This window comes from Gamsiella multidivaricata (assembly GCF_025024155.1).
Source record: "Gamsiella multidivaricata strain RSA 2152 chromosome Unknown BC939scaffold_9, whole genome shotgun sequence".
Taxonomy (NCBI): Eukaryota; Fungi; Mortierellomycota; class Mortierellomycetes; order Mortierellales; family Mortierellaceae; genus Gamsiella; species Gamsiella multidivaricata.
Window position 1 is genome coordinate 425,442 of NW_026251717.1, and position 24,721 is coordinate 450,162.

The 24,721-nt window shown below is 48.1% G+C and overlaps 8 protein-coding genes and 1 non-coding gene across 9 annotated transcripts; 3 read left to right on the forward strand and 6 right to left on the reverse strand.

Moving 5' to 3' along the window:
• Window positions 1–44: 44 nt before the first annotated feature.
• On the reverse strand, window positions 45–936 carry BC939DRAFT_440717 (uncharacterized protein). Its single transcript, XM_051554116.1, has 3 exons — window positions 661–936; window positions 459–466; window positions 45–319 (listed from the first exon to the last, which is right to left on the reverse strand). Exons 1-3 carry the CDS (start codon window positions 736–738, stop codon window positions 187–189), a joined length of 219 nt encoding a protein of 72 aa, XP_051415895.1. The 5' UTR covers window positions 739–936; the 3' UTR covers window positions 45–186.
• A 273-nt stretch (window positions 937–1,209) lies between these two features.
• Window positions 1,210–2,470, forward strand: BC939DRAFT_440718 (uncharacterized protein). Its single transcript, XM_051554117.1, has 3 exons — window positions 1,210–1,708; window positions 1,847–1,953; window positions 2,103–2,470. Exons 1-3 carry the CDS (start codon window positions 1,494–1,496, stop codon window positions 2,417–2,419), a joined length of 639 nt encoding a protein of 212 aa, XP_051415896.1. The 5' UTR covers window positions 1,210–1,493; the 3' UTR covers window positions 2,420–2,470.
• A 131-nt stretch (window positions 2,471–2,601) lies between these two features.
• On the reverse strand, window positions 2,602–2,674 carry BC939DRAFT_t37. The gene has a single exon. It is a non-coding gene; the product is annotated as a tRNA-Gln (tRNA).
• A 399-nt stretch (window positions 2,675–3,073) lies between these two features.
• On the forward strand, window positions 3,074–4,109 carry BC939DRAFT_440721 (30S ribosomal protein S4). Its single transcript, XM_051554118.1, has 3 exons — window positions 3,074–3,263; window positions 3,474–3,861; window positions 4,009–4,109. The coding sequence occupies exons 1-3, from the start codon at window positions 3,130–3,132 to the stop codon at window positions 4,030–4,032; spliced, it is 546 nt and encodes a 181-aa protein (XP_051415897.1). The 5' UTR covers window positions 3,074–3,129; the 3' UTR covers window positions 4,033–4,109.
• A 907-nt stretch (window positions 4,110–5,016) lies between these two features.
• On the forward strand, window positions 5,017–7,557 carry BC939DRAFT_440726 (uncharacterized protein). The gene is made up of 8 exons (XM_051554119.1): window positions 5,017–5,541; window positions 5,688–5,848; window positions 5,955–6,058; window positions 6,150–6,220; window positions 6,346–6,550; window positions 6,661–6,966; window positions 7,069–7,399; window positions 7,480–7,557. The coding sequence occupies exons 1-7, from the start codon at window positions 5,215–5,217 to the stop codon at window positions 7,305–7,307; spliced, it is 1,413 nt and encodes a 470-aa protein (XP_051415898.1). The 5' UTR covers window positions 5,017–5,214; the 3' UTR covers window positions 7,308–7,399; window positions 7,480–7,557.
• Window positions 7,558–10,749: 3,192 nt separating this feature from the next.
• On the reverse strand, window positions 10,750–11,007 carry BC939DRAFT_440733 (uncharacterized protein; the record flags this gene model as incomplete). Its single annotated transcript, XM_051554120.1, has 1 exon — window positions 10,750–11,007. A coding segment is annotated over one exon (159 nt), but the record flags the coding sequence as incomplete, so codon positions are not given.
• A 6,816-nt stretch (window positions 11,008–17,823) lies between these two features.
• BC939DRAFT_322535 (uncharacterized protein) lies at window positions 17,824–18,449 on the reverse strand. Its single transcript, XM_051551530.1, has one exon. The coding sequence runs from the start codon at window positions 18,337–18,339 to the stop codon at window positions 17,932–17,934; it is 408 nt and encodes a 135-aa protein (XP_051415900.1). The 5' UTR covers window positions 18,340–18,449; the 3' UTR covers window positions 17,824–17,931.
• Window positions 18,450–19,666: 1,217 nt separating this feature from the next.
• Window positions 19,667–21,535, reverse strand: BC939DRAFT_322548 (uncharacterized protein). The gene is made up of 4 exons (XM_051551531.1): window positions 20,536–21,535; window positions 20,323–20,442; window positions 20,031–20,237; window positions 19,667–19,931 (listed from the first exon to the last, which is right to left on the reverse strand). Exons 1-4 carry the CDS (start codon window positions 21,295–21,297, stop codon window positions 19,782–19,784), a joined length of 1,239 nt encoding a protein of 412 aa, XP_051415901.1. The 5' UTR covers window positions 21,298–21,535; the 3' UTR covers window positions 19,667–19,781.
• Window positions 21,536–21,702: 167 nt separating this feature from the next.
• BC939DRAFT_440745 (transmembrane amino acid transporter protein-domain-containing protein) lies at window positions 21,703–23,596 on the reverse strand. Its single transcript, XM_051554121.1, has 2 exons — window positions 23,275–23,596; window positions 21,703–23,183 (listed from the first exon to the last, which is right to left on the reverse strand). Exons 1-2 carry the CDS (start codon window positions 23,284–23,286, stop codon window positions 21,873–21,875), a joined length of 1,323 nt encoding a protein of 440 aa, XP_051415902.1. The 5' UTR covers window positions 23,287–23,596; the 3' UTR covers window positions 21,703–21,872.
• Between the last annotated feature and the right edge of the window lie 1,125 nt (window positions 23,597–24,721).

The window sequence follows — 24,721 nt, forward strand, 5'->3', positions numbered from 1 at the left end:
ATTCAAGAAAGCATTGTATCACTGATTGCCATGTTCAGTCCTTCTTTTTTTGAAAAGCAGAGGCTGTGTCTGTCTTCGTTTATTTGACTATTGATGCTTCATCCAAGAAAGAAAAAGAAAAAAAAACCTTCCAACGACATGTCATCTACTCCTTTTTGTTTCCATTAGTCTCGGCTGACTGGGCTTCTACCGCTTGCGCTCAAAGTACTTTGATGATGACAGGAAGACGATGCCTTGGTCCATGATCCATTCGCCAATGCTGAGGTATTTGTCCACAGCTGAGCGAACGTCCTTGCTTTCGATTTTATTGCTGGCCACACTATTAGGTTATTGAAGAGTGAACAAAATGTATAAAAAAAGGTCCTGAGTGAGCACAGTGGTCTACGGACAGGGGGAGTGTTCCATTGCCTTGGCTTTTCCTGTACTCCTTATCCATTGAGTCTTTCCAATGTTCTTACGTTAAGCCCTAGGCGAGCCGAAGCAAAAGAGTAAAAGAGTAGGGTTCCCGTGTTAGTGTACAAGTCTCTTTCACCATCACCGCCAACACCCCTGGAGAGGGGGGGAGGGGGTTCATACATAGTAGTTGCAGTGCCACTCAATAGGTTACAAAGGAGAGAGAGTCACTTGGCTTTGGTTTGTGCCCCTCCTGGACAAACTTACAGTGCTGCGTTTGATTCCGGCGAGGACGGCGGAGATGAGGATGGCATCTGCGGCGTAATGGACTAGTTTTCCGAGCATGTTGATTGCTTGGTTGGCTGGTTCGTTGGTTGGTTAACTAGTTAGTTAATTGGTTGGTTGGTTGATGTGTTGAATCGATGTTTGAGGTTGTTGCGATGTTCGGTTGGGGGTAGGGAGGGAAGCGTGAAGGGCTCCCAATTTTCTTTTTTCTGGTCTGTGTCAGCAAGCGCAGAATTATGCCTGACAGGGTGTGGATGTCTTGTGCAAAATTCCCCCCGATATACCATGGCATGTTGTGTTGTGCACATTCATCCCCTATGCACCTGCATACTATGCTACATTACGTTGTGGTACTCATTTTGACAGTGCCACATTCAGTTCTTTTGGGACACAATCATCTGAACACACTCCCCTCTGGATGGATGCGCCTGCCCTGTATTGGACCCTACTGTACCAATGATTATCCCCCAAGGATAGCGACAACACACCCTCAGATTCGCCGGAAGCGTTTCTTTTTTTCAGCCCCTTCGCCCCTCCTCTGATCTCTTCCACGGTTCAGATCAGAAATAGGAAATAGAACTCTCGCGAAGCGAACGCTGTTTAAGAGTAAAAGCACAGCCTGGTGGACCCTGGATCTTGTATAAAAACCCTCGCTATCCCCCCCCCTAGATGCGTCGTCTCAATCGCTTCGGTATACCCATCATCCTTTCTCTCAACTGCTTGCCTCCCTTTGCTCCTAAAAAAATTGCATCTGCATCCACTTCATTTTCCTTTTTTTTCTTCAAGTCGTTTTAATATCTACCACACCGCCGACGATGTCTTTTCGAAAGATCTTTGCAGTGATCATAGTTCTATTCACCCTTATGATCCTCTCTATCTCAGAGGCGGCTCCCGTCCCTGTCCCTGCCCCTGTCGAGATCACGCTGGACCAACTGGAGGCGGCCTTTGTAGGCCAATGTCCAAACGCGACCCAAGGCGAGGTCATCAGTTGCAGTGATGCACTCCCGTACATTAACGATGCTATTAAAAAGTAAGTAAGCGGCACATATTTTTCTGTCTTTTCTTGCGTTGTAGGCTATATACTATATATATATATAGTACAAAGGACATTGATCAGATACAATTTGCTGAACAACACGGACGCAATGATCTTTTTTTTTTTCTACAGGTACGGTCTGGCGACGAGAGGTCAGCGTGCGGCCTATATTGCAACTATGGCCTATGAAGGCGCATATCTCCGGTACGACCATAACCTGGTCATCCATAGTCAAGGAAGTAAGTTTTTTTTTTTTTTTTTTTTTTTTTCCCTTTTTTTCTCACTGCTACAGTCTTTAAAGATGGTCAGCTATTTATTCTTTGCCGCCCATACTAATCTCATTCACTTTTTTTTTTTTTTTTCCTTTTTGGTGGCTATATGAATACAGCTCGCTCGATCCTTCCGGCTTCATCCCTGCGCATCTTTATCGATGCTAATAAACCCATCCAAAACCTCTGGCAGCCCTCGTTCCCGAAGCAAGTCAACAACGATACGATCGTCGATATCTTGATCGAGAACCACGCAGATTTCGAGCCCGGTGCCTGGTGGACCGTCCATGGACCCGGATGCGCCGAGGTGGCGTCCAATCTCTCAGAATCACTGAGTTCTTTTGTCGATTGGGAGACCACCTGTATCAACGGTGGAATCGATACCGTGGACGCACGCGCGGGGATCTATAATAATGTATATGCCTTTATTGTGTAATGGACTGTAGCGCAACAACAACAACAACAACAACAAAGAACAGAAGATAATAGAATAAAAAAAAAATATTACATACACACATACACTTTTGAACGCGCCTTCTATCTCTATCTGATGGATGGATGGACAACAAAAGGGAAGAAGCACGGTGGTGAACGGTGGAAAAGTTACAAAAAAAAAAGAGGTCTCGCCGAGACTCGAACTCGGATTGCAAGATTCAGAGTCTTGATTGCTAACCAATTACAACACGAAACCTTTGATGCACGCGGTGCAGTGGTTTAAAAACTCATATATTTCTATTATGCTTACGCTCCCTATAAGCAAGTATTCCATAAATGCAAATTTCCATAAATGCACATTCCTTCCTTACTTGCACGCTTCACTCCATCGCGCCACATCTCCACTTGAGAAGCAGTTTGGGGCTATCTGGGGCCTCTGGCTAACGCTAGCAGTACCAAAATAGATGTTATCTATAATATACGCCGGTTTGGTTTCGTACGAAGTGCCTGCGTTGGTCCCGGAAGGTACGAAGAGACTCAAGAATGTATCGCTCTTCAAGTGCAAAAATTAATTCTGCAGCTGCATTTTATGGCCAGTAGTCAACATTAAGCCACTATTTCTTCAAGCATCACTTTTTTTTTTTTTTTCTGGGTAAACCATCCATCGCCTGCACCCATCCATACCCCTCGTATATCGCCGCTTCCGCCATCATGCGTCAATTAGCACATCACGAACAAAAGTTGTTGAAGAAGGTCGATTTCCTTCAGTGGAAGTCGACCGAGAATGTCAGGGAGATCAAGGTTATGCGGAGATACCATCTTCAGAAGCGAGAGGACTATGTCAAGTAAGCGAACAAGACCTTTATCGTCTCGTCAGTCAGGATCCAGGAATCCAGGAATGAAAAATATATTAGACAGCTGAAAGTGCTCTCTAGAATATTCAGGAAGAGGCTGGATGTGTACCCAGTGCCGTCATCGTTGTTGCTGCTGCGTTACAAGAAAATGTACTGACTAGAAAATATATCCCCTCTTTCGACTCATGTTATCGTCAATAGGTACAACAAGCTGTGCGGACAGGTCAAAGCACTCGCCAACAAAATCTCATTGCTCCCACCTCAGGATCCATTTCGCCGCAAACAGGAGGAGATGCTGCTGGAGAAACTCTACAGCATGGGACTGATCACGGCAGACAAGCAGTTCTCGCAGATTGATAAGATCACGGTTTCGTCGTTGTGTCGGCGTCGTCTGCCGATTGTGATGTGTCGACTGAAGATGGCCGAGACAGTGAAGGAAGCGGTGACCTTTGTAGAGCAAGGGCACATCCGAGTCGGACCCGAGACCGTGACGGATCCGGCTTATTTGGTCACACGCAACATGGAAGACTTTGTCACCTGGGTCGATACTTCGAAGATTAAGAGAAAGATCATGAAGTACAACGACAAGGTAAGAACACGGAACATTAAGCATGTCAAGGATGGGCGTCTTTTTTTAAAAAAAATTCAAACAGGGTGGCCATGGGAACTTTATTGAGAAGTTGTCCACTAACTCTCTGGATTTTGTTTTCTTCTTCTTCTGTAATGCAACCTTTAGCTGGACGATTTCGATCTTTTGTAAAACACACCATCTCTTCTGTACGATACTTCTGCACTTTGCATCGCTTCACATTAATAAACCAAACATACATTGTCATCTCTGAGAAGGATTGGCCCTGCTATTCAGAACCTGCTTCCAGTACCTGATTGCAAAAACAGATGCATAGATAGTTTCTAGTGTCTTCTCACACCATCTAGCTCGGGAGCACTCAAAACCATTTTTGAACGGGCATACCTCTGCCATACAGGCAACAGTTCCATGAGTACGGATGGTCTTGCGAGATCTGAGTTGCACTGCCTGATGAAAACGCTGATGAATGAATTTTTAAACGACCTTTAAGCCTCTATTCTGGGTACGTCAAAAGCCTAGTAAACCTTGCAACCGCAATCCTCCATTATGAAGTACCATTGTACCTTACTTTGTTTGCTCTCCCTTTCATCTTTTCTTTGCTCTGCACTTCATTTTCCGCTTTTATCCCAACGCAAGAATGCACAGCCGCAAAAGGGTTACGATCTCCTGGGAGGCGACAAAGTCCATTTGAATGAAATGTGGGGGAAAATTGAGCGGTGGAGTCTAGGAATGATGGATTGCTGAAGCCCAGACGATGTACAGGTAGAGAATCCGTCGGCGTCCTTCTTCAGCGGCAGATGTAACTCGGCGTGGCACACCTTAAATTTGATTAAGGTTTGTTACACCGACCCTGCATCGCGTTCAGAAGGAGCGATATTGCCATATGCGGGATTTGGCCACGGCAAAATTGAGGCCTGCTGCTGTTTTGGTCGATGTGTGGATGATGGAGGGCCCTTCGCGCGACAATAAAGCGGGAGCTGAGGCGGATCTTAACGAGAGAGGCGAGGCACAAGCATTCTCTTTTTTCCAGCAGCTGCAGGTGTTCTCGAGGGAGGGAGGTGTAAACGGTTGCAAAAGCGCTTCATTGTTCTGCCTTGATAAGAAAAACAAATAAAATAAATAGCGCAAACAGCCCATTGAGAGGCCACTCGCTGTCTTATCACCAGTCCTCTCATGAACTCCACTAGATCTCATTTCTACCCATTGACCATCTCTCATCCCGCATAGAGCACTTTTCTTAATCAGGACGAACCATCTACAACCGCACAAGTAAAGCCTGCCGCCATCTGAGCGTACATACATCGCCGGCGGCATCTCGTGCATCCATCTCCCTTCAAACCCATCCAGACGTCGATGCCCAGGCGACCGTTCAAGCGTCTCCAGGAGGAGCCTGAGGATATTGACACTGACCTTGTTGACCAGATAGAACTGTCTGAGCCAAGCAGCAGCCACCAACAGAGCAACACCAACCATGCTTCCTCACATCCACACTCGCCGCTCTCGGACAGAGCCGGTCCTCCCTCCGCTAGACCGGGCCATGAATCACAGCCACGGAGATCGATGCATCAGGTCGACATGGATTTGGAGTGGCCCATGATTGACATTCCACAGGAACTGCGGGAGTTACGCGATCAGGATGACTCGAATGCTCGGTCCAACTCGCAGGCTGATGCTATCAGAGTAAGTGGAGGAGGCTACGGCGGCGATGGATAATAGAGCAACTGGAGCCAGGAATGCACTCGCTTCTGAACTGACCGCGATTTTTGTGATATACTATCAACTGTGCAACGATCTCTCCCCCGCCCCCAACTCTCACTCTTGTCCAGAGTCCGTTCAAACGTCGCCTGTTCTTACTACTAGAGGATCCGTCCTCCAGCAATGCTGCGTTCGCGCTCAACGTCTGGGTATCCTTTGCGATTGTGCTGAGTGCTGTGATCACTACAATTGAAACGATTCCTGCCTTTCGCTCAACGGACTCGGCCATTTGGTATGGGATAAATTAATATCGATTGAACTTTTTACAAACAGCGCTTCATTTGGAACACTTTCTGACATACGGATCCTTTATCATATGACTACCCTTGTTCCCCTAGGTTCTTCTTTGAGACCACCATGGTTATCTTTTTCACTATTGAGTTCATCGCGCGTATCATCTGTCATTCGGACTCGCTCAAGCAGCTCAAAAAGTTCCTTCTGTGTACGTCCATGGAGCACGGTTAGCAGTGACCAATCAGGAGCCCTGATAGAGTACAGTCCATAACAAGAGCCGTTTCTATCTACAACATTAGCACCGCTGGCTATTATCGACTTTTTGTCCATCATACCCTACTACATCGAGTTTGCCTTGGCACAGGATACGGTAAATGCGAACCTGTATCTGGTGCATATATTCCCGATCGACGACTAAGACTGGAGGATTAGGGGAACGAGAAGAACATGGGACCTGAGAAACTGCGCTATTCTTATATGTTTCTCCGTTAATAGACCGTGTACTTCCGGTTCACGATCATGCGTCTCTTCCGTCTGTTGCGCGTGTTCCGCACTTTCAAGTACTCTTCTACGATCATTATGACGATCGAGGTCATGATCGTGGCCATCAAACGGAGTATGGATGCCCTCAGCGCCTTGTTCTTCTTCCTGATCACAGGGACGATGCTCTTCTCCACGCTTCTTTACTTTGCAGAGCGAGGTAAGGAAAACAGGCTTTGTCATATTTGTCATGTGAACAGCACAAACAACCGAGCAAGCTCCCCTTTTTTTCTTTGTAACACATTTCATCTACTTGTTGTGATTATACAGGGGAGTGGGATGAGGCTAGACAGGTCTTCGTGGATGCCAACAACAACCCGAGCACGTTCGACAGCATCCCAGCCGCATTCTGGTTTGTCATGGTCACGATCACGACCACAGGATACGGGGACATGGTGCCGACAACGTTCATTGGCAAGTTGATCTCATTTCCGGCGATGATGTGCGGTATCTTGCTGATCACGCTGCCGTCGATTATCATTGGGCGGAACTTTACGCTCGTCTGGGAGGCGATGCAGCGATATAGACGGCAAACTGCAGCCAATGCCCGGGAGCCAAATGTCACATCTAGCGATGGTACGATAACGATGACTTTTTATTTTTGGTTGACGCTCGATATGGCAACATGAGACCTTAGTTTTGATCATAAATGCTTCTCTTTTCTATTCATGCCTTTAGAGCCAAGGCAGAGTTTCGACAGCAATCATTCGTACGAGGATGCGTCATCGAGACCTGGATACTCGTCCTTGACCACCAGCGGAGCCGTTCCAGGACAGCAAGAGTTGCTGGACCGTCTGGAGGCGATGACCAACGTGTTGAAACGGAATCAACACACCATGGACATATTACAAAAGATTCTGGACTCGCACGATCTTGTGCCCAAAAAATCTCCTTTCGAAGAGACCACTGCTCTGTAGAATGCGGTCGCATGTCCTGAAGTGGATTACTCTTTCATAAATAAAAATGCTTCAGATCGCCGCTCTAACAAACATACGATTTACGTCGAGCAGTACGTGGCAATAGTAGGCTTGAAGTGATAAACAGCATGAGTAAGGAGAAAAGTCCCCTGGAATTAACCTCAAACCCCAGTTTTTAGACCTCGGATTACCAAGCTTCCGTGGAAGCATTGAGGGCGTTTTATCCTTCTGAAGCAAAACAGTGGGCTGGTCATTAAACACTTCAAATTTCCTTGACCGTTGACTTGTGGACCCTGCATGAACTCTATGCTCTGACCACGTAACGTGATTGGATGCGATTCATGGTCTCAGGCGTGTGCCTGGGCTGTCTCAGCAGTGTCGTACCAACAGCCAAGTGGAGTTTGAGTTCCTGGAGGCGCTTTTTTGATACTGTGTCATACTCGGATGATGACTTCGAGGATGATATCGGTGGTTCCATATTCGACGACATGCTGGAGAATGATATCGTGGACGAGCTAGTTGCCGAGCTTGTTCTACCCCCCGACTTGCCGTTATATCAATCATCCTCTTACTTACAACGTACTACGGGGGGAGGGATATAGTTGAGCTGTTCGAAGGCTTCATTGACAGGGCATGCCGACCCTTCGCGTGGATGAGTCTAGGTAGCTTTCTGAGACTCTTCAGGGTTGGTCTTTGAACACCCAATCTAAAAGAATGAGAGTTATCGGAAGCAAGAGGAAAGTGGCCGCTCAGCTTGCACTTACACCTGATCGGTTTGGGACATAAAGTCACTGGGATGGTTTCGACATGATCTGGAGAAACGTGAGAAGGAGGAGTGAAGACTCGTGTTGTAATTTACACCAGGCGGGTTCTTGTTGCATTTCTCTCTCTGGAGGAACTGTATCTCTCTTGATCATCTCCGGAGAAGTGGAGATTTATTTTTGATAATATAGGGTGTTCAGGTAACTCTTCAGGCTTGAAGGCACGTTGACTTTGTACCCAGAATTCATATACGTCGACTCGTCTTTTTACTATTATTGTAATAGTCAAAGCCGTTGCTATGACAATTTTGTTTGCGTTCGAACCGACCATTGGCTGCGAAAGGAGCGGTATTTTGCTCCTGGAAAGTACCTATTTCCGGATACAAACCCAAAGATCGCACTACCATCGATGCTATACCATCATTCCCAACAAGAGCATCAGTTGATGGCGCACGCATAGCCGCGATAGCACTAACTCTGCTCGCGATATGCCTGAATTTCATGACAGCTTTGTCGTGAGCGCGATCAGGGCAAGTTTGAAGCAGATTAAGGATACCAGCCAACACATGTGTTTATATGCCATGTTGCTGACGAGTGCTTATGCCATTTATTCCCTGCTTTTAGCTGAAAATGAAAGACCGGTGTGGTGTGGTAAATCCACATTCAGTGCAGGCGGGTAGCCAGGTACAAGGATCAGGCACCTCCCTTGATATGATACGATGAGTGGAATTGATGCAGGACATTCATACGATCATATCAAGCAAGGACTGTGTACAGTGGTTTAGCTAGAGCGTCCCCTCTGTAGATCTTGAGAAGTTTGCAATATTTATTACATATTGAAACGAGCTCCTGCGTGTCGTCATCCTGGGAACTACCAGAAGAGTGTCATTTGCTGCATAGCCTTCGTTGCTTGAGTGATACTGTGTTTCTTCTCGAGCCATGAACTAAGCTCATGCTCGGATCCTCTTTCTTTTTACGACAAAAAGCGATGCGCTGCTCGTCAGTCATCGTGATATGTGGGGATCCTTTGGAAGTCATGATAATTTGCGGTTGCTAGGATTGCCCTGTACAAATGGATGTACGTACAGTATCTATTAATGTCAGGGTGCATACATTTGAGTTGCCCGGGCAACTCGGGTCAACTCATTCTGACCCAGAATAATGTCCACTCAAATGAAGGGAGCAATTACAAAAATAAAAACAAAATGTCCACTCAGGCCTAAACGGCCTTTCCTCCCCTACTCGATCTCTGCACTTCTCACCTCTTGCAGCCATGCGAAATGTTGCAATATCTGCGATTGAGACAGCCCTTTGCAAAGGGATCCAACAAATTTTATTCGGCTGCGATGATCGCGCGCCATTGAACAGCGAGATTGAGAGAGGAGACATGCGCTTTATCCTTCATCGAAGATATGGATCAAACCGTACCAGCACCATGTTCTGCCACTTCAAGGAGGCATGCATCAACAGAGCTACACTTACCCCAGGCGAAGAAGACTAGGCTGATGCTGAGCTTGGTGGTGCCTATGAAAGCGAATAAATGGAGTATGGGGGTGAGTTGGGAGTGGGTTGGGAGCGTAGGAGTGAGAAATGGGATGAATGATCCAGTCTGTCTTTATTTTTGGGTGCAGGCGCAATTTGAGTTGACCCAGGCGTCATTTGAATGGACGTTAATGAGTTAACCTGAGCTGCCCGGTCAATTCATTTGTTTTCACTCATAATATATTCGTTTACTGATTTTCAGCTGTTTAAAGCAGTGCTTTATTTCGTCTGAGTGCGTTTGAGCACGTCTTTATCGCACAAAAATGGCTCGCCAACCATTTTAGTATTTCTTTTCCTCCTCACTCCCTACCAGCACGAAAGTCTCTTTGCTATTGCTGCAGGCAAAAGCAATAGCGATGAAGAAGAAAGAATTTCTTCCGCAGAGGATGTTTCTTTGTGGATCTCATGTTCACTGTGTTCTTGTCGTTTATTCTTGTCTTCTCCACGAGGAATCGGGTTTATCGAATCGCAATCGCTTGCATGCACTGGTCGAGGTGATATTAGTATATTTCGCATTAGAGATAACGTTCTTGTCCTTTCATAGAATGGTGGCGCTGCGTCCGCCGCCTCTTCTTTGCTGCAGTAAATACGACCCATGCAGCATAACAAACGCACGTTGATGCAGTCAATGTTTTATGTTTTCCGAATCTGATGCAAACTTTATTGGCAGTGCTCGCTTGGGCTGAGTCGCGTGTGGTTGGTGCGCACTCCTTTTTTAAGGTTGTTAAGAAACCACGCGAACAGAACATCAGTAACTTTCAACAACCTTCATGAAATTGGCGGCAACATGTTCGCCACCATGCACTTTCATTGTCAAAAGTACACTCATCGCTGGCAAAAGCGATGTTGATGCAAGTCGGGCTCGTAGTGGACAGCACTGAATGACGATTCCTTTTTTCTCTGATGAGCCGTGCGCGTTGTTCGCTCACTCCCAGGCACACGCTCACTACCGTCTCGTTCCCCATAGTCCGCCTCTCAGTTCGCAGCGGCCATATGAGCCCTCCGGTCTCCGTAGACCCCTTGCTACCGACTCAGCCACCGACCACGCGGCACATTTAAAGTTCGACTTTGTTCTTTCTCTTTCTTCCCCACCTCCTCCACCTCCTCCACACTCTTCCCCACTCTTCCCCACGCGCTCTACGGCAAGTTTCTTTCCAGGTACGTATGATATAAGTATATAAGTTATTTTTCTTTGCTCTTCACCTTCCACTCTCCACCCTCCACCCCATACCTCTTCACTTCACTGACACAACCTCGCCTTTCGTCCTTTACCCAGTCCCACTCTCCTCCACCCCACCTCCACCTCTTGTGCTCACTCTCGTCAGCAGCCCTCCTCCACACGCACTCTCGTCAGCAACCCTCCTCCACATGCACTCTCGTCAGCAAGCCCACTCCACTAGATAGAAAATATAGAGGTCCCAGGAGTTTTGACTTCGATCCTGGGACTGTAACCCCTCACCCTTGCGTGCCCTCGGCAGTAGATAGTCATAGAGGTCCCAGGAGTTTTGACTTCGATCCTGGGACTGTTACCCCTCACTAATTGCGTGCCCTCGGCAACCCATCCCAGGTTTTCAACCTGTGGATTATACCCGCTCCCCAGAGGGTTTATTAACCCTAGCAGTGCATTTGGGCCGGGAGCACCAAATTCCCCACTCCCCTACTCCCCTCAGGTTATCATCACCTCTGGTCGTGCCTTCGGGCCAAGGAGCTTCGCCTTTTCTTCACGCAAAAACAAAAGAGTTCCTGAGAATGTTTCTGAACCCTTTTTTTTATCCACTTGGTCTCTTTGGGCCTTGTGCGGTTTTTTTTTCGGAGTACGATGACTTGCAACCTACCCGTGGTGTACTCTGCACAACCTTTGCAATCAAGGTTGACTGATAGCAAGTTGAGCCGATGGCGCCGATAGGAATTGTAGGAATAACAGACAATGCAATAAAGAATGAATCCTTTAAACAATCTATTTGAGTGACTTTATGGTGGCAATGACATACAGACGAGTAAACGAAGGCGCGTCCATCTGCATGCTGTGCTAGTAATTTGGATCACGACCTCTTTGCTGCGATCTCCAAGGCAATGCAAAGGAGTCAAATTTATTTGGCAACGCCGGTACGACAGCCTACTTCGACGGGTCCTTGCAAGCCCAACTTGAATACCACAGATCGTCTTATACATGAAATGGTGTAATGCAAGCGCTTCAGCCCAGACGAAAGCGCAAACGCGAACTAGCGATATGTCCTTGCCAGCTAGAAAGGAAACCGGCTTTGATTTTGAACACTGGAAGTATCAGGCTAGAGTCGACAACGGACGATGTACAAAGATAATCTCGCGAATGCAGATCAGCATATTCTCCCAAGCAGGGCACATCAAACGATGCAGCATCGCCTGCTTGGTTGCCCAAAGTGCTGCATTTGGCACCAGCACGCCGGTTAACTACGGTGTCTGGAGCCTTAAAGGTTCAGAGCTGCCCGCATTAAACCATCCATCCCATGTAAAAAAACCAGAGATCAAGAGATAACACCTCAATCACGAAAACCAACCACACACCAGGCGGTTCAAAAGGTCGTATTCCTCAAGCAGGTGTATTTTTTTTCTTTCTTATTATCATAAAGGATGGCAAGCTGACCGTGCAGCTCAGGTCAACTCATTAACGTCCATTCAAATGACGTCTGGGTCAACTCAAATTGCGCCTGCACCCAAAAATAAAGACAGACTGGATCATTCATCCCATTTCTCACTCCTACGCTCCCAACCCACTCCCAACTCACCCCCATACTCCATTTATTCGCTTTCATAGGCACCACCAAGCTCAGCATCAGCCTAGTCTTCTTCGCCTGGGGTAAGTGTAGCTCTGTTGATGCATGCCTCCTTGAAGTGGCAGAACATGGTGCTGGTACGGTTTGATCCATATCTTCGATGAAGGATAAAGCGCATGTCTCCTCTCTCAATCTCGCTGTTCAATGGCGCGCGATCATCGCAGCCGAATAAAATTTGTTGGATCCCTTTGCAAAGGGCTGTCTCAATCGCAGATATTGCAACACTTCGCATGGCTGCAAGAAGTGAGAAGTGCAGAGATCGAGTAGGGGGGGAAAGGCCGTTTAGGCCTGAGTGGACATTTTGTTTTTATTTTTGTAATTGCTCCCTTCATTTGAGTGGACATTATTCTGGGTCAGAATGAGTTGACCCGAGTTGCCCGGGCAACTCAAATGTATACACTCTTAATGCAATGATTGAGAACAAGGCTATTGTCAGTTCAGCAACGGATATCGAAACTTTAAAATCACCCATTCTGTAAAGGAAATAGCCAGACCGGACCCAGAGGGGTTCCTTTATAAAGAGTTGACTGTATGTCGTTTTATTTCTGTGCATTTCACTGCAATTTCATTCTTGCTTCCAACATGAGAACGAGCAATTTATCGTTTTGATGCTTTGTAGAGTAGAGGAAACAAATCGGCATTCGAACAGTTCCCCCTTTGAGTTAGACCAGCAGCTGAATAGTCTTGAGCAAATATCCCCATTAGTATGACAGCAAATTCCATCTCTTGGGGTAGAGCGTAGCGTCTTGGCTCAGAGCGGTGGGGTTTCTCCTATCTCGGGACTCAACCCTGTACGAGAACAAGGTTAGTAGAATGAGAAATTAATTTGACCCGACACGTACAGTCCTCTCTCATTTTCGATACTTTTTTTCGTCGAAAGTGAGATCGCTAAAGATTCCAGCGATTCTATTGGCTGGAGGGGCATTTTCAGTCAATCAGAGTACTCTATATCTAGGCTCGTAGCACTCTGCCCTCCATCATCCCCATCCTCATCTTCATCCTCATCCTCATCCTCATCGCCACCGCTCCTAGGCGTACTGATTTCAATATATGTATTTTTTTTATGCAAAGGGATATCAATAAATATCATCGTGGCATGACTACTCTGGTGTGTGCTGGCTTGACGGTCTTGCTTGCTGGCGGAAAACGTTTGTTGACCCGCGCTTGCTCGACGCGCAGAGCTGCCTTCTTCTTGTTGAATGCCTCCATCTTGGATCTGTAGTCTTCGGCGAAGGACGTACGGTAGCTCTTTGAGGCGTCATCCATGCGTTTGCTCATGAGAGTATCTGCAAGCAGCTCCACTTGTTTCCTGTATCGCCTGTGCTTCTTTGAGGTCATCAAAACTGCAGCGGCACTCAATAGATTGACGATATTCTCGCCAACAGCTTTGTCCCCTGTGACCTCCTCCTCTTCACTCTCCCAATGCTCGTCGATAGATCCTTCCTCCTCAGTCGAAGTTGTTTGTGGTCCCGACTGGTCAGTGTCAGAGTACTCTGAGGAAGCCAATTGCTCGACTCGGCTCATATAGACGCGGCTGTGTAAAGGCTTGTTGATATGTTTGGGCTTCAGAGGAGACCCTCTGTCGTTGGTTACCACCAAGAATGGATTGGGCACCACCACGAAATCGTCGTCTTCCGCGCCTTCGCCATCACTTGTGCTCTCTAGCCAGTCGCCATCCAAAAGCTCCGAACCCGTCTGTAGTGACAAGAAGAAGGACATGAAATCGGGGTCCTCCTGTAGTTGATCAATGACTTCGCATATGTAAGGCGAGCCATCCAAAAGTTTCGCGGTTGAAGCCAGCAGCTTCTCATGGCTCTCAAGAGCACCCATGATTGAAACACCTCTTGATATTGCTGACGAAGAGCCATCTTCTGGGACGAGGGCGTTTTGTTCCGCGGCGTCCATTAAAATATCTAGGACTGGCGTTGTTGACGAGCCGCTCTGACCTTGGTCTCTGCCACTCACTGAGTCGTGGTAACCCTGCACCCTGAACCGATGGAGAATGTTTTGCTGGGTCTCCTTGAGCGCCGCAACCACCTCCTCTTCTAAACAAGTGTGCGTTGAAAGTTGCTGTTTTTGGGCCTCGCCGAAAATGGGGACGTGTCTGAAGCAGCTCCGGATGGACTTGCCTTCCACCTCGTTCCAGGCAGCAGCTATCATGTGCCATCCTTCGAGGTTGGACACCCTAAAAGACCCATCCTTCTTCGACTTCATGGCCTTGTCGACTGCCTTGGCCCTCCTCGTGTTTTTTTTTCCCTTGCTGGCCGCTTTAGGAGGCGCATTGGGGTCTGGCACTGGCTGGGAGGATTTGAAGACACGTAACTTTAGGATGAGATTACGATACCGCCTCTTGAAAACAGCAATGATTCCTGCGTCCAGGGGCTGTGTTACTGATGTCGAGTTCGGCGGCAGAAGCAGCAGTTTGATGTTCGGAAAATCGACACTGCACCGTTCTACCACTGCATGGCATGATGCATTGTCGATGAGCAGGACCACGCGCCGATCAGGGTCCTCCGCGACGATGTCCTGCTGGAACTGGCGCAGCCAGTGGGTAAAGGTATACTTGGTCATGTAATCTGCTCGCTTGTTAGTCTGCCGCTTCTGCGCCTGGGTATGCTGTGAAGTGGCCTCCTGTTGCTGGTGTTGTGTATTGCCAGGTGCGCCATCTTGTCCACTAGCGTCATGATGCTGTTGCTGGGCGACTGCCGCTGCTTTAGCTGCCTTGGACTTGCGTGGTTGCTTTGCAGTATCCCATGGCATGACATCCACCAAGCGCTGCAGCGTTTCATCTTTCCTGAAGCCAGAAGCAAGGTTTTCGCCTAAATGGATCCAAATATGATCAACATGGCATCCAGCATAAAAAAATAAAAATAAAAATAAAAATAAACCATGTCTCTCCTCGTTCCGAATATCAACTTCTGACAGGATACTTACTGAGAATAAAAGGCTTTCGCTTGTCGCTTCCTGTGGCATTGGTGCAGAAGAGAATGGAGACGCGCGATGCTGGAATGGCTGCTCCGGCCTTCATCTCGACATCGAGCGTCCAACTTGAGGTGGTCTGCAGGTAAAGGCCAGTCTCGTCGGCGTTGTAGATGTCATTCAGATCATAGGTCGCAAGAATTGACTTGAGACCCTCCACTTGCCCCGCTATCGCATCCCAATCAACCGACCCTGCCTCGCCCATCAGCTTATGAAACGACAGTCCCCAGGTGGCCTTGAAACTGGCTACCCAACCGGACGAGAATCTAGGCTTTTCAAACGTGAGTGGTCCATTTCTTTCCACAAGCAGGTCGTATACCTCTCCTGCAAGCAACTGTAACAGCCATTGATCTACCGGCACGTTCATTTTACGGAGACGTTGGATCTCCTGGTGAAGAATCGTCTCGACTGGATAAAACTCGCGGATGTGGGCTTTGGTGTAGCACCTTGTATCCAAAGAGCCGGTAGGCATTTTGTTGATAAAAGGCCTCATTTTTATGAGTCGGGTGATCGTTTTAGGTGGCAGCTTGTTAGCCGTCTCAAAGTCTTTCATTGATGGTGATAATTCTGGTACAGGATTGCCAAGCAGGTCCTGATAGCCTCTGTGAAAGATATCCCAATTGTCCATGATCCGCTTTTTGCTAGCAAGTGTCCAACTACCGCGACCTGCGTCCGACAATGAAGCGTCCTCGCTCGACTTAGGTCGGTCCAGCGCGTCTGCAATCTTAGGAAGCATGGGTAGAACGTGGTGAGAGGGATTATGGAGCACTGGTACTGGCGATGCTAGTGATGCTGGGAACGCTGGCGAGGATGAGGATGAGGATGGGGATGGGGATGATGGAGGGCAGAGTGCTACGAGCCTAGATATAGAGTACTCTGATTGACTGAAAATGCCCCTCCAGCCAATAGAATCGCTGGAATCTTTAGCGATCTCACTTTCGACGAAAAAAAGTATCGAAAATGAGAGAGGACTGTATCATGAATTATAGTTACTTACCTTCTGGCCAAGGCATTGTGCCCAAGCAGCGATTCCAACACTTTCGCCTCGTGCTTCAGAATTTTTTTCCCTCTTGTAAATTTCGAACGTCCGAAGTCGATGAAAAAGAACTGCGAGTTTACACCATCGCGCCGCACCACAGTGTTGTGCGGTCGAATATCACCATGCAGGACACCTAGCCTGTGGATTGCTGACAGTGCCGCCCGGATCTTTTTCCGATCAGATGAATCCAAGTGTTCTTCGCAGAGGTTAGGTCCTACAAATTCCGTGACCAGAATCATCTCCAGTTCATTTGCTATTCCGGCTATCTTCAACTTGGGTATCCATTACCCTTGCAGTTTCTGCAGAGCCTGGTAAACTCTTGCCTCATGCTCTAACTCATGAACAACCTCTCGCTGATTCCATCTGTCGGCTTTTTTGAGCACAACATCCTCGTTCGGCCATGACGCCCGGAACGTACGGGCACCTTCTTCACCTTGAGCGATAAGCTCCATGTTTTCGAAGGCAGGGATAGTGATAAGCTCTCGTTCCGTGACCCTTGACTGTTCCCTGGCACTGTATTACCATATAGTATGGGATGGTTAATCATCTATGATGAAAAAAAAAAAATCCAACCGGAATGCATCAACCTATTTGTTTCTACTTCGCGTAAAAATGCACTTCATTCCTTGCCTTAAGCTTCCGCCAGAGCTTGGCTTCCAGTCGCGATCACGTTTCGCAGCCTTGTATTCAGGCTGCTCGTTTGTGAGCATGTTGTCAACATTAGACTTATCGAGACTGTCCGGCTGCCATTCAACGTCCCTGTCTGCCGTCCTGACCAATCACAAGTAACATTGAAGTAATGTTGGCCCTGTGCTGTCGAACTGGATTGTAGGCGAGACTAGGATGTCGTTCTCACGCTCCTTGACTCTCTTGATAAACCAAGTCTGGGTGTAGGTAGACAGTACGCCATATCGAAACCCGTTGGACCGCATGTATCTGAATATCTGCTCTAGCGCACTAGCCGGGCCTTGTGCCCGTGATCCTTGTGTCTGATAAGCGGCTGGTTAACTGGTGCCATCATCCAAATGCAGGGAGGAGGGCTTTTTCATTTCGATCGGAAATAATACTGAGTCGAAGTCATCCTGGCGTGAGCATACCAGATCGGGAATACCATATAGCAGACCCGCGGAACTGAGAGTGTCTGCAAAGGGGGGCAAGCTTTGAACGGAACCGACATTGCGGCGGAAGAATTCGAGCAGACTTTGCTCGATTGTAAACCTCCTGTCTTGTAGAAAGCTTGGACGTGGATGGATTGGCTCAGTCTCAAGTGGCATTTGGCGCACCAGGGCTAAAAAATCATCCTACACGGCAACTGACGCAGGGGTCAACGAATATGTACGAGTCGTGTCGGTCGTCGCCCCGTGTATTCTTCGGTCTATGTCGGTAACAGGTTCCAAAACACGTTGCACGAACTGGCGCTCTGATATAAGGTCTGTATATTGAATTACAAGAAGAGCAGGAAAAGCGACAAGAAAAGATTAGGTCAAGAATCAGTATTTCGCACAAAAAAAACAGATACAGCGGGCAAATCCAAGTCCATGCACCATTAGGAATGTAACTCGCGATGTATTACCTGGTGGCCGCTGAACAATTATGTGAATTGTTTTCTTGGCTGGTGTGTCTGGAAAGACATCAGAGACGTCGTCTTTTGGGCTGAGCTCTGTCCTGGAATCGATCCCGTTCAGGAAGACCGCATTGCGGACGTTGGCAGCGATGACAGGAACCGAGACACGCCAGACTATGAGCACATCTGCTGCGACATCAGCAAAAGCGACAGTCTTCTTGGCTTTGATGAGATTCTTGAGGTTACTGATGGTTTCCGTAGGTGGTATCGAAACTGAAAACGCCCTCGACGTGGGTTCTCCGTCAGTGAGACAAAAGAGAATGAGATTGGGCATGGTCGAAACTAAGCGTGATTGAGTGAACAGATAACGTAGTTTGTTGGCATATGTAGGAGGACAAGGACGAAGAGGGAAAGAGTGTAGAGAAGAAGAGAGAAGAGCACTATGGCAGAAAAGAGGAAGAAAGAGAGAACCAGAGGAAGGACAAGAATGAGATGAGGTCTGTCAAAATGGTCTGTGCGTTGCCACTGTTTTCAGGGCGTGTGACAATTGCAAACCTCCTTTCCGGCACGACGTGTCTAAAGTTGCTGTGTTTGCAGGTATGGAGGCTGGCACAAAATCCATGCAAAATAGTATATTACAGATGCTCCTCATCTCTTTACTCTTCATGTCTATTCCTGTCAGCACGCCGTATGTATTAGGTAAGAGTACACTTTTATGGATGCCGTGCAGGAATCGGCCAGCCCAGACTGACTATCAAACGTCAGAGGACCTATGGCTACAGTAATGGCGCATCTGCATCCAACGAGCCCCTGCACTCGACGCGAGCATTGAACTCTTAAGCGGCGACCCCGAGGGTGGATGTGGATCCTGTTCATTGCGCTTCCTTGAAATCTGTTCATTACAGATAGAGCCCCCTTGAGCTTCAATGCCTGGAAGGAAGCGAGCTCTAGGCTTTACGTTAAAGACCCAGGGTTGCGATCTAGGTCTGGCGGCAAGATGTCCAAAGGTGTGCTCATTGCGTGTAGAATGTCCCAAGTCCAACACCATGCAGTCTAAACCCGTCCATTGCAATCGATGCTCTCTGCCTTGGGGCCTAGTTTTTGGATCAGCTGAGCAAAACATCAAAGCTGAGACGCGGCTGCTTTCCATGGGCTTGTTGTATAATCAAATGACAGTTACTTACTTTTTTTTTTTTTTTTTATTTTTTTTTTTTTGGCCTTCTTGCCTTTGTTTGTCGAGAACATGTCTTCATAGAAATAATTGCTCTGCAGCATGGGACGTGAGAGCGATTGGCACAGCTCACAGCAACAATAAACGATACCAAATATATTTATTTTAACAGAACACGCGAGTAATGATCAGAGGATAGAGCATCATTCCAATGCTAAACCAGGGAATATTCATTGAACTTGAGAGAAAGCTGTTCGGTGTTCAGACTTGATCCCATGTGGGTACCAAGAGCGACCTGAAGAATATACCTATGTAAGGACACGTCAAGACGCGTCAAGGCTCTATGGGGGATCATCAGGTGTGTTCTGTGCGCCATAGGAAATAAGGTTGATTGCCATGCCAGTAAGGCAGAGTCTATTTTGTTTAATCAGCTGTGCTGCAAATATAAACCCAATCGAAACAGTCTAAACCTCTCACGGCGTATGCCTGAGCGTGAAAGAGACCTTATGCGAGATGGATATCGCGCCTACAAGCAACGCATCGGTGCTCCTCTCGTCCTTGTTCTTAAGGGCAACACAAAACAACTGAGGGTTTCAAGGCACAGCTCACGGATTTATGCTGGAGGACAGCAAACTGCTCTCCAGCGACTCTGCCTCGCGGACTCTCGCAAGAAGCGTCATGCACTGCATTAGCTCTTGGATCTCTTGATCGACAATGTCGCACAATCTGCCCATGGCTAGCGCAATCCCCTGAATCTGGTTGACGGGGTAGCAAAACGATATACAGAAGCAGTATGAGAAACTGACATCAAGTCAACGATACTCATTCAATGATCCATAAGGACGTGTACATACCAGTTCACCATTCTTGCTTTCATCTCTGGACCATGTTTCCAGCGCAGTCTGGCACTGCCTGATCTGACCCTGCCATAGCTCCAGATTATGATTATCGATCCCGGGAATAGAAAGAACATTGCTCTCGTGGTCTAGTGTAGCCGAGAAACTCTCGTAGCTGTCCTTGAACGACCCCAGACCGCTAATAACTGCCATGAGCTGATCCCTCTATGATTCGGAAAATGAAGTGGTATGTGTCATGAGAGCGTTTCGTTGTAGCGAACTGAGGCGACAAAGCCGACCTTACACTTACTTGATATCCGAGCGTAGCCTCGAGCTCCACTAGTTCTTTTTCAACTTCAAATCGCTGTTTCAAACTCTGCAGCGTTTTCTGTTTGTCCAGGATCAATCGTCCGACCACCTCAAATTGTCCCTAACAAATCATAAATTACACTGTGTTAGAACCAAAGCAAGTAAATGACAAAGTTGACAAAATACAGATCTCGCCATCGCCCAAAATAATTACCTCCGCAGACTTTTCTTGTTCTTGGAAGTGTTGGGCAGCTCTTCGACTCATCTCGTACCACTGCATTAGCCGTACCTGCGACAAATAAAGTTCCTCTTGACGCTTACCAGGTGCAAGCGCTGGTGGCCGATCTTGACGAACGCTCTTTGTCCCCAGGAATTCGGATGACTTTATCGCAAAGCTCCCACTGATCCAGGGTAATGTCGAGCTGCTTCTTTTATCCTCAAAGTCCTTCCACTCGTCCGAGTTAGTTAATGACCCTGCCCGTGTGTCCTGGACAGTGATGTTGGTATCGACCATCAATTCTTCAGACGCTGTGTCCCGAACCCTGCTAGAAGTCTCCGTGTGTAATCTCCAAGAGTGCGTCGGAGGAGGTTTCTTCTCAACACGGTGTGCCGTTGCACCATACCGCCGTACTCCCAATGGATGTTGCATAGGTTTGCTCTTCTTTGAGAGAGCGTCAAAATGTTGAATGATTCGCTGGGTATTGAATTCATGCACAGTTGTGTCGCCGTTTTCCCGATCGTCTCCTGTCTGCTGCTCCTGTTTTGCGGCGCCATCTGCTTGCTCTGGATCTGTCGCAACGAATTTGCTTACAGGTGTCAGTTTGTTTGCAGAAATAGATTTCGTTGGACGGAATATGGACCGACTGAGCGCTGAGGGAGGATGTGGTATTGGTCGACCTGTGCCCCGTACCGAAGTTCTAAGCGACTTGTTTAGCGCCCGTTCTATGTTGTAAAAACATGGATGCCGTGTTAGCATTCTACGAAAGAATATGCTGAGAGCGTCGTCTTCTGTACCAGTATTAGTGGCGTTCCAATACCTGCTTGGAATGCCTCCAACTGCCTTCGACGTTCTTGAATCGATAGAAGGACTGGAACGTCCTTGTTGAGATGGGCATCAGGGTCATTGTTAGGGTCCATTCGATCACGATTTCTCTTTGAGATGTAGTTGTGGCATGGAGTGTGCGGAGGTGATTCGAAACAACGTAGTGTCAAATTTCGTGCCTGAAATTTGAACGCACAGCTGGCAAGTAAAAGGCTCTTTTGCCTTGTCTACATCCGTGGTGGCGGTGCCATTTCGGCCGGCCATGCCTCGTACATGGTTCGCGAACCAGATCAGCAGTTCATTCTTAAACAAGTAAGCAGCAAGATCCTTTTGTCAGTGCGCTTGAAAAGTATGAATGCGTTTATTGGCAAGCAAATTGCTAAAGGTATGAATGGTAGACGAGTATTACGGATTGCGAAAATACTGAAGAAGCAAATGAATGAGCGAAGGAAGGGTTTGCTCTATGTATTGTCTATGTCCTGTATGGATTGTGATTCGAGAGTCTATTATCATCCGCTGAGGACACGATGAATGTTGGCAGATAGACAGACAAACATGACTAGCCATCCGTACAACATCAGGCATACCGACAGGATCTTAGGTCCGGTCCAGGGGTCGTTCTTGTGTAACTTGTAATAGAAGCTGCCAGGCAGGATAAACGAGACTGCGGTCGATCCCGTCGATCCAACAAACGACAGCACAATCTCCAGCTCCGAGACGGTGATGGCAATAATATAGCTGGCAATCAGAATGGCGGTGGTCATGACAACGTACTTGACCTGGGGGATTTCCGAAGCTGGTGCACCGTGGTCGTCAAGTTGGTGGGTGGTAGTGAGTGTTACAGAGGTCGGGGTATGTGGGTGCGCATCATTGTCGTCCGCGTCATGGGCGGTCAAAGAGTTGTAGGTCTTGTTCTTGCCAAACCGTGTCGTCTCCCAGAGCTCTCCAGCAGCCAAAAGCACTTTATCAAGACATGCCCTGCAAGGATGGCACTGCAACGGGAACGAGAACATGACCAAGATGACAATGGCAATGCGACCGATGGTCACCAGCAGCGATGCGTTGTACATCTGGATAATGTTACTGCCGACGGCGTTTCCGAATGTGAGATATCCCAGGACACCGATAATATGATAGACCACGACGGCACTTCCGATTGAGCTGGTGATGATCCTGTTGAGCATGCTCTGGCCGTTGTCGCTCAGTTCGTTGTACACGGAAAAGATGTTTTGGTGACAAGTAAACGCAAAGACGAAGATCGGCAGTGTCGTCAAGAAATGAGAATTGAACTTCACAAGGTCGATCTCTTCCTTTGTGGGCAACGGCTGTTCCGGGTTAACATAGTAGTACACCACGATAAAAACCAGATAGACGACGGCGCCGAGGGCCAATGCACTGGTGGCCTTGAGCGAGTCCAGTCTCCTGAGGAACGAAATGGGCGCAATGATACCCATGAAAATGGTGATCCAGAATCGACGATCTATCAGGAACCACAAAATGGGATCCATCTCTCCTGAGCCATCGCCACCTGCCGCAATAAACGCCATTGTGCTCAAAGACCTCACGACGCCGGGCATCAGATCACCGATAATAATGAGGTACGAGATACCGACACCGAAGCACTTGATCGCAATCGCAAAGTCAAAGATAACGGCTGCCCAAGGGTAGGTGAGCTTGGAGCAGGCAAAGAACGAAGCGGCACGGCCCTCGGTTCTACTGGCGCTCCTTGTCAAGAAATAAAGTCCCAGTGCAGACGCACAGGCCGAGAAGACGATCATGAAACTTCCAAGCAGCAATCCTACAGAGGCCAATGCTCCTGGCTAAAAAAAAAAAAGAGTGACTGGCACATTAGGAGGGAGAGAGAGACATCGAGTAGTGCTTCTGATCTATCCTTGCTGCTGAGTAACGTACCATGGCCAGCATCCCTGTGCCCAAAATTGTGTTAGCCAAGTTGATTGTCTAACCATGTCCGAAGAGATAAAGCGAATGCAAAGGTGAGTATACAATCAGAAACGACAGGGCCCAGAGCAATGCATTTCTCGGCTTAGGTCAGGGCACAACTGCTATTATTTCTGCAGGTCCACGACGGATTAATATACGGCCCAAACAGAGCGGCAAAGGCGAATGCTCCGCACTTCCCACGCACTGAGGAGTAAGTGAAACAGCGTACCAGGTACAGAGTGGAGTGAAACAGCGCACCAGGCACAAAGTCAAAAACGAAACAGGGACTTACACAGCTCCAGAAACCAGCTGAGGGGCCGACTTCGCTACCGTGACCCAGATCCTGGTTGTGATGGGGTCCGTGGTTCAGAAGAGGCGACTCATCAGACGAGGCTCGTTCCTGGTCATGGTTGTGGAGGCGGTGCTGCTGACTGCGGTTGTCTTTAGGCAGGGCACTCTCTGGCTGAGTGGCGGTGGTGCTGGAGGAGGGCGAAGGGTGGGCGGGGTGGGCCTCGGTCATGGTTCCGTACGATTTCGCCATCAATTATCAGCCTTTGCTGGGGATATTTCGTTTCTGCGGTGGGGTGGGGAGAGTGTCCGGTGCAGCAGGAGATGAGGGGGGAGCGGAGAGGCGGGCCCAAGCCAACGACGAAGACTAAGGAGGGGTGTGTGCGTATGTGCGGGGCAGGGGGTCGAGCAAGGGGCCGTTGAAGGCGTGAAGGAGGGGATGGAAAAGGATGAAAGATGATGAAGGATGGAGGATGAAAGAGGAGGGGATGGTGTGTGTGTGTGTGTGTGTGTAGGTGGTGGTGGTCGAGGCTGGTGCGGGGTCAGAAAATGAAGGTGGAGAATGTGCTGCACAAAAGTATGAGAAAGTCCTTATTGGGGCAACAAAAAAAAAACTGCACTGAAACTCCTGCGCTGCTCTGCCTCCATCCCTCCTCATAGGCCACCTCTGTCGGTGCTCTTTGCCCCGCCCATCGATGACGATGCTCCTTGCTTCCATGGAAACACCTCGTTTTTGGAGTAGAGCACCTCTTTTTTTGGAATGGACTTTGGGACGGGGACAGGATGCACCCTCGAGCCTTGCCTTCTGCGCCCACTATCCTGTGTAGCTCAGGCCCTCCACAGCCGAACCCTATTGGTGTCATCCTCTACATTCCCCTTCTCTCTCATAACTTGCTTGCAATGTAAAACTACGGCCCAAGGACAGTAATGCGCTTTCGCCAGCCCTGTCAGCAGACTTGATCTGTGCTGGAGACCGAGCCTTCAAAGATGTGGTATCGATGCTTGCGGGAAGATTAGAAACATAGGCTTCCATCCTGGTTGCAAACTGCTGTTACGTGCGACTGATTACCATTGTGGAGTAAAATAAAAATGACGTCGTGCATTTTTGATCGGCCCGGGACGACGGCTG

Bases quoted from the DNA above. Each gene is read 5' to 3' on its own strand.
- BC939DRAFT_440717 (XM_051554116.1), bottom strand. From the start codon at position 738: ATGCTCGGAAAACTAGTCCATTACGCCGCAGATGCCATCCTCATCTCC.
- BC939DRAFT_440718 (XM_051554117.1), top strand. From the start codon at position 1,494: ATGTCTTTTCGAAAGATCTTTGCAGTGATCATAGTTCTATTCACCCTT. The intron at 1,709-1,846 runs GTAAGTAAGCGG...TTTTTTCTACAG, and splicing joins ATTAACGATGCTATTAAAAA to GTACGGTCTGGCGACGAGAG. The intron at 1,954-2,102 runs GTAAGTTTTTTT...ATATGAATACAG, and splicing joins GGTCATCCATAGTCAAGGAA to CTCGCTCGATCCTTCCGGCT.
- BC939DRAFT_440721 (XM_051554118.1), top strand. From the start codon at position 3,130: ATGCGTCAATTAGCACATCACGAACAAAAGTTGTTGAAGAAGGTCGAT. The intron at 3,264-3,473 runs GTAAGCGAACAA...TATCGTCAATAG, and splicing joins AAGCGAGAGGACTATGTCAA to GTACAACAAGCTGTGCGGAC. The intron at 3,862-4,008 runs GTAAGAACACGG...TGCAACCTTTAG, and splicing joins TCATGAAGTACAACGACAAG to CTGGACGATTTCGATCTTTT.
- BC939DRAFT_440726 (XM_051554119.1), top strand. From the start codon at position 5,215: ATGCCCAGGCGACCGTTCAAGCGTCTCCAGGAGGAGCCTGAGGATATT. The intron at 5,542-5,687 runs GTAAGTGGAGGA...ACTCTTGTCCAG, and splicing joins CGCAGGCTGATGCTATCAGA to AGTCCGTTCAAACGTCGCCT. The intron at 5,849-5,954 runs GTATGGGATAAA...TTGTTCCCCTAG, and splicing joins TCAACGGACTCGGCCATTTG to GTTCTTCTTTGAGACCACCA.
- BC939DRAFT_322535 (XM_051551530.1), bottom strand. From the start codon at position 18,339: ATGCCCAATCTCATTCTCTTTTGTCTCACTGACGGAGAACCCACGTCG.
- BC939DRAFT_322548 (XM_051551531.1), bottom strand. From the start codon at position 21,297: ATGCTAACACGGCATCCATGTTTTTACAACATAGAACGGGCGCTAAAC. The intron at 20,443-20,535 runs GTAATTATTTTG...ATGATTTGTTAG, and splicing joins AACAAGAAAAGTCTGCGGAG to GGACAATTTGAGGTGGTCGG. The intron at 20,238-20,322 runs GTAAGTGTAAGG...TCCGAATCATAG, and splicing joins AGGCTACGCTCGGATATCAA to AGGGATCAGCTCATGGCAGT.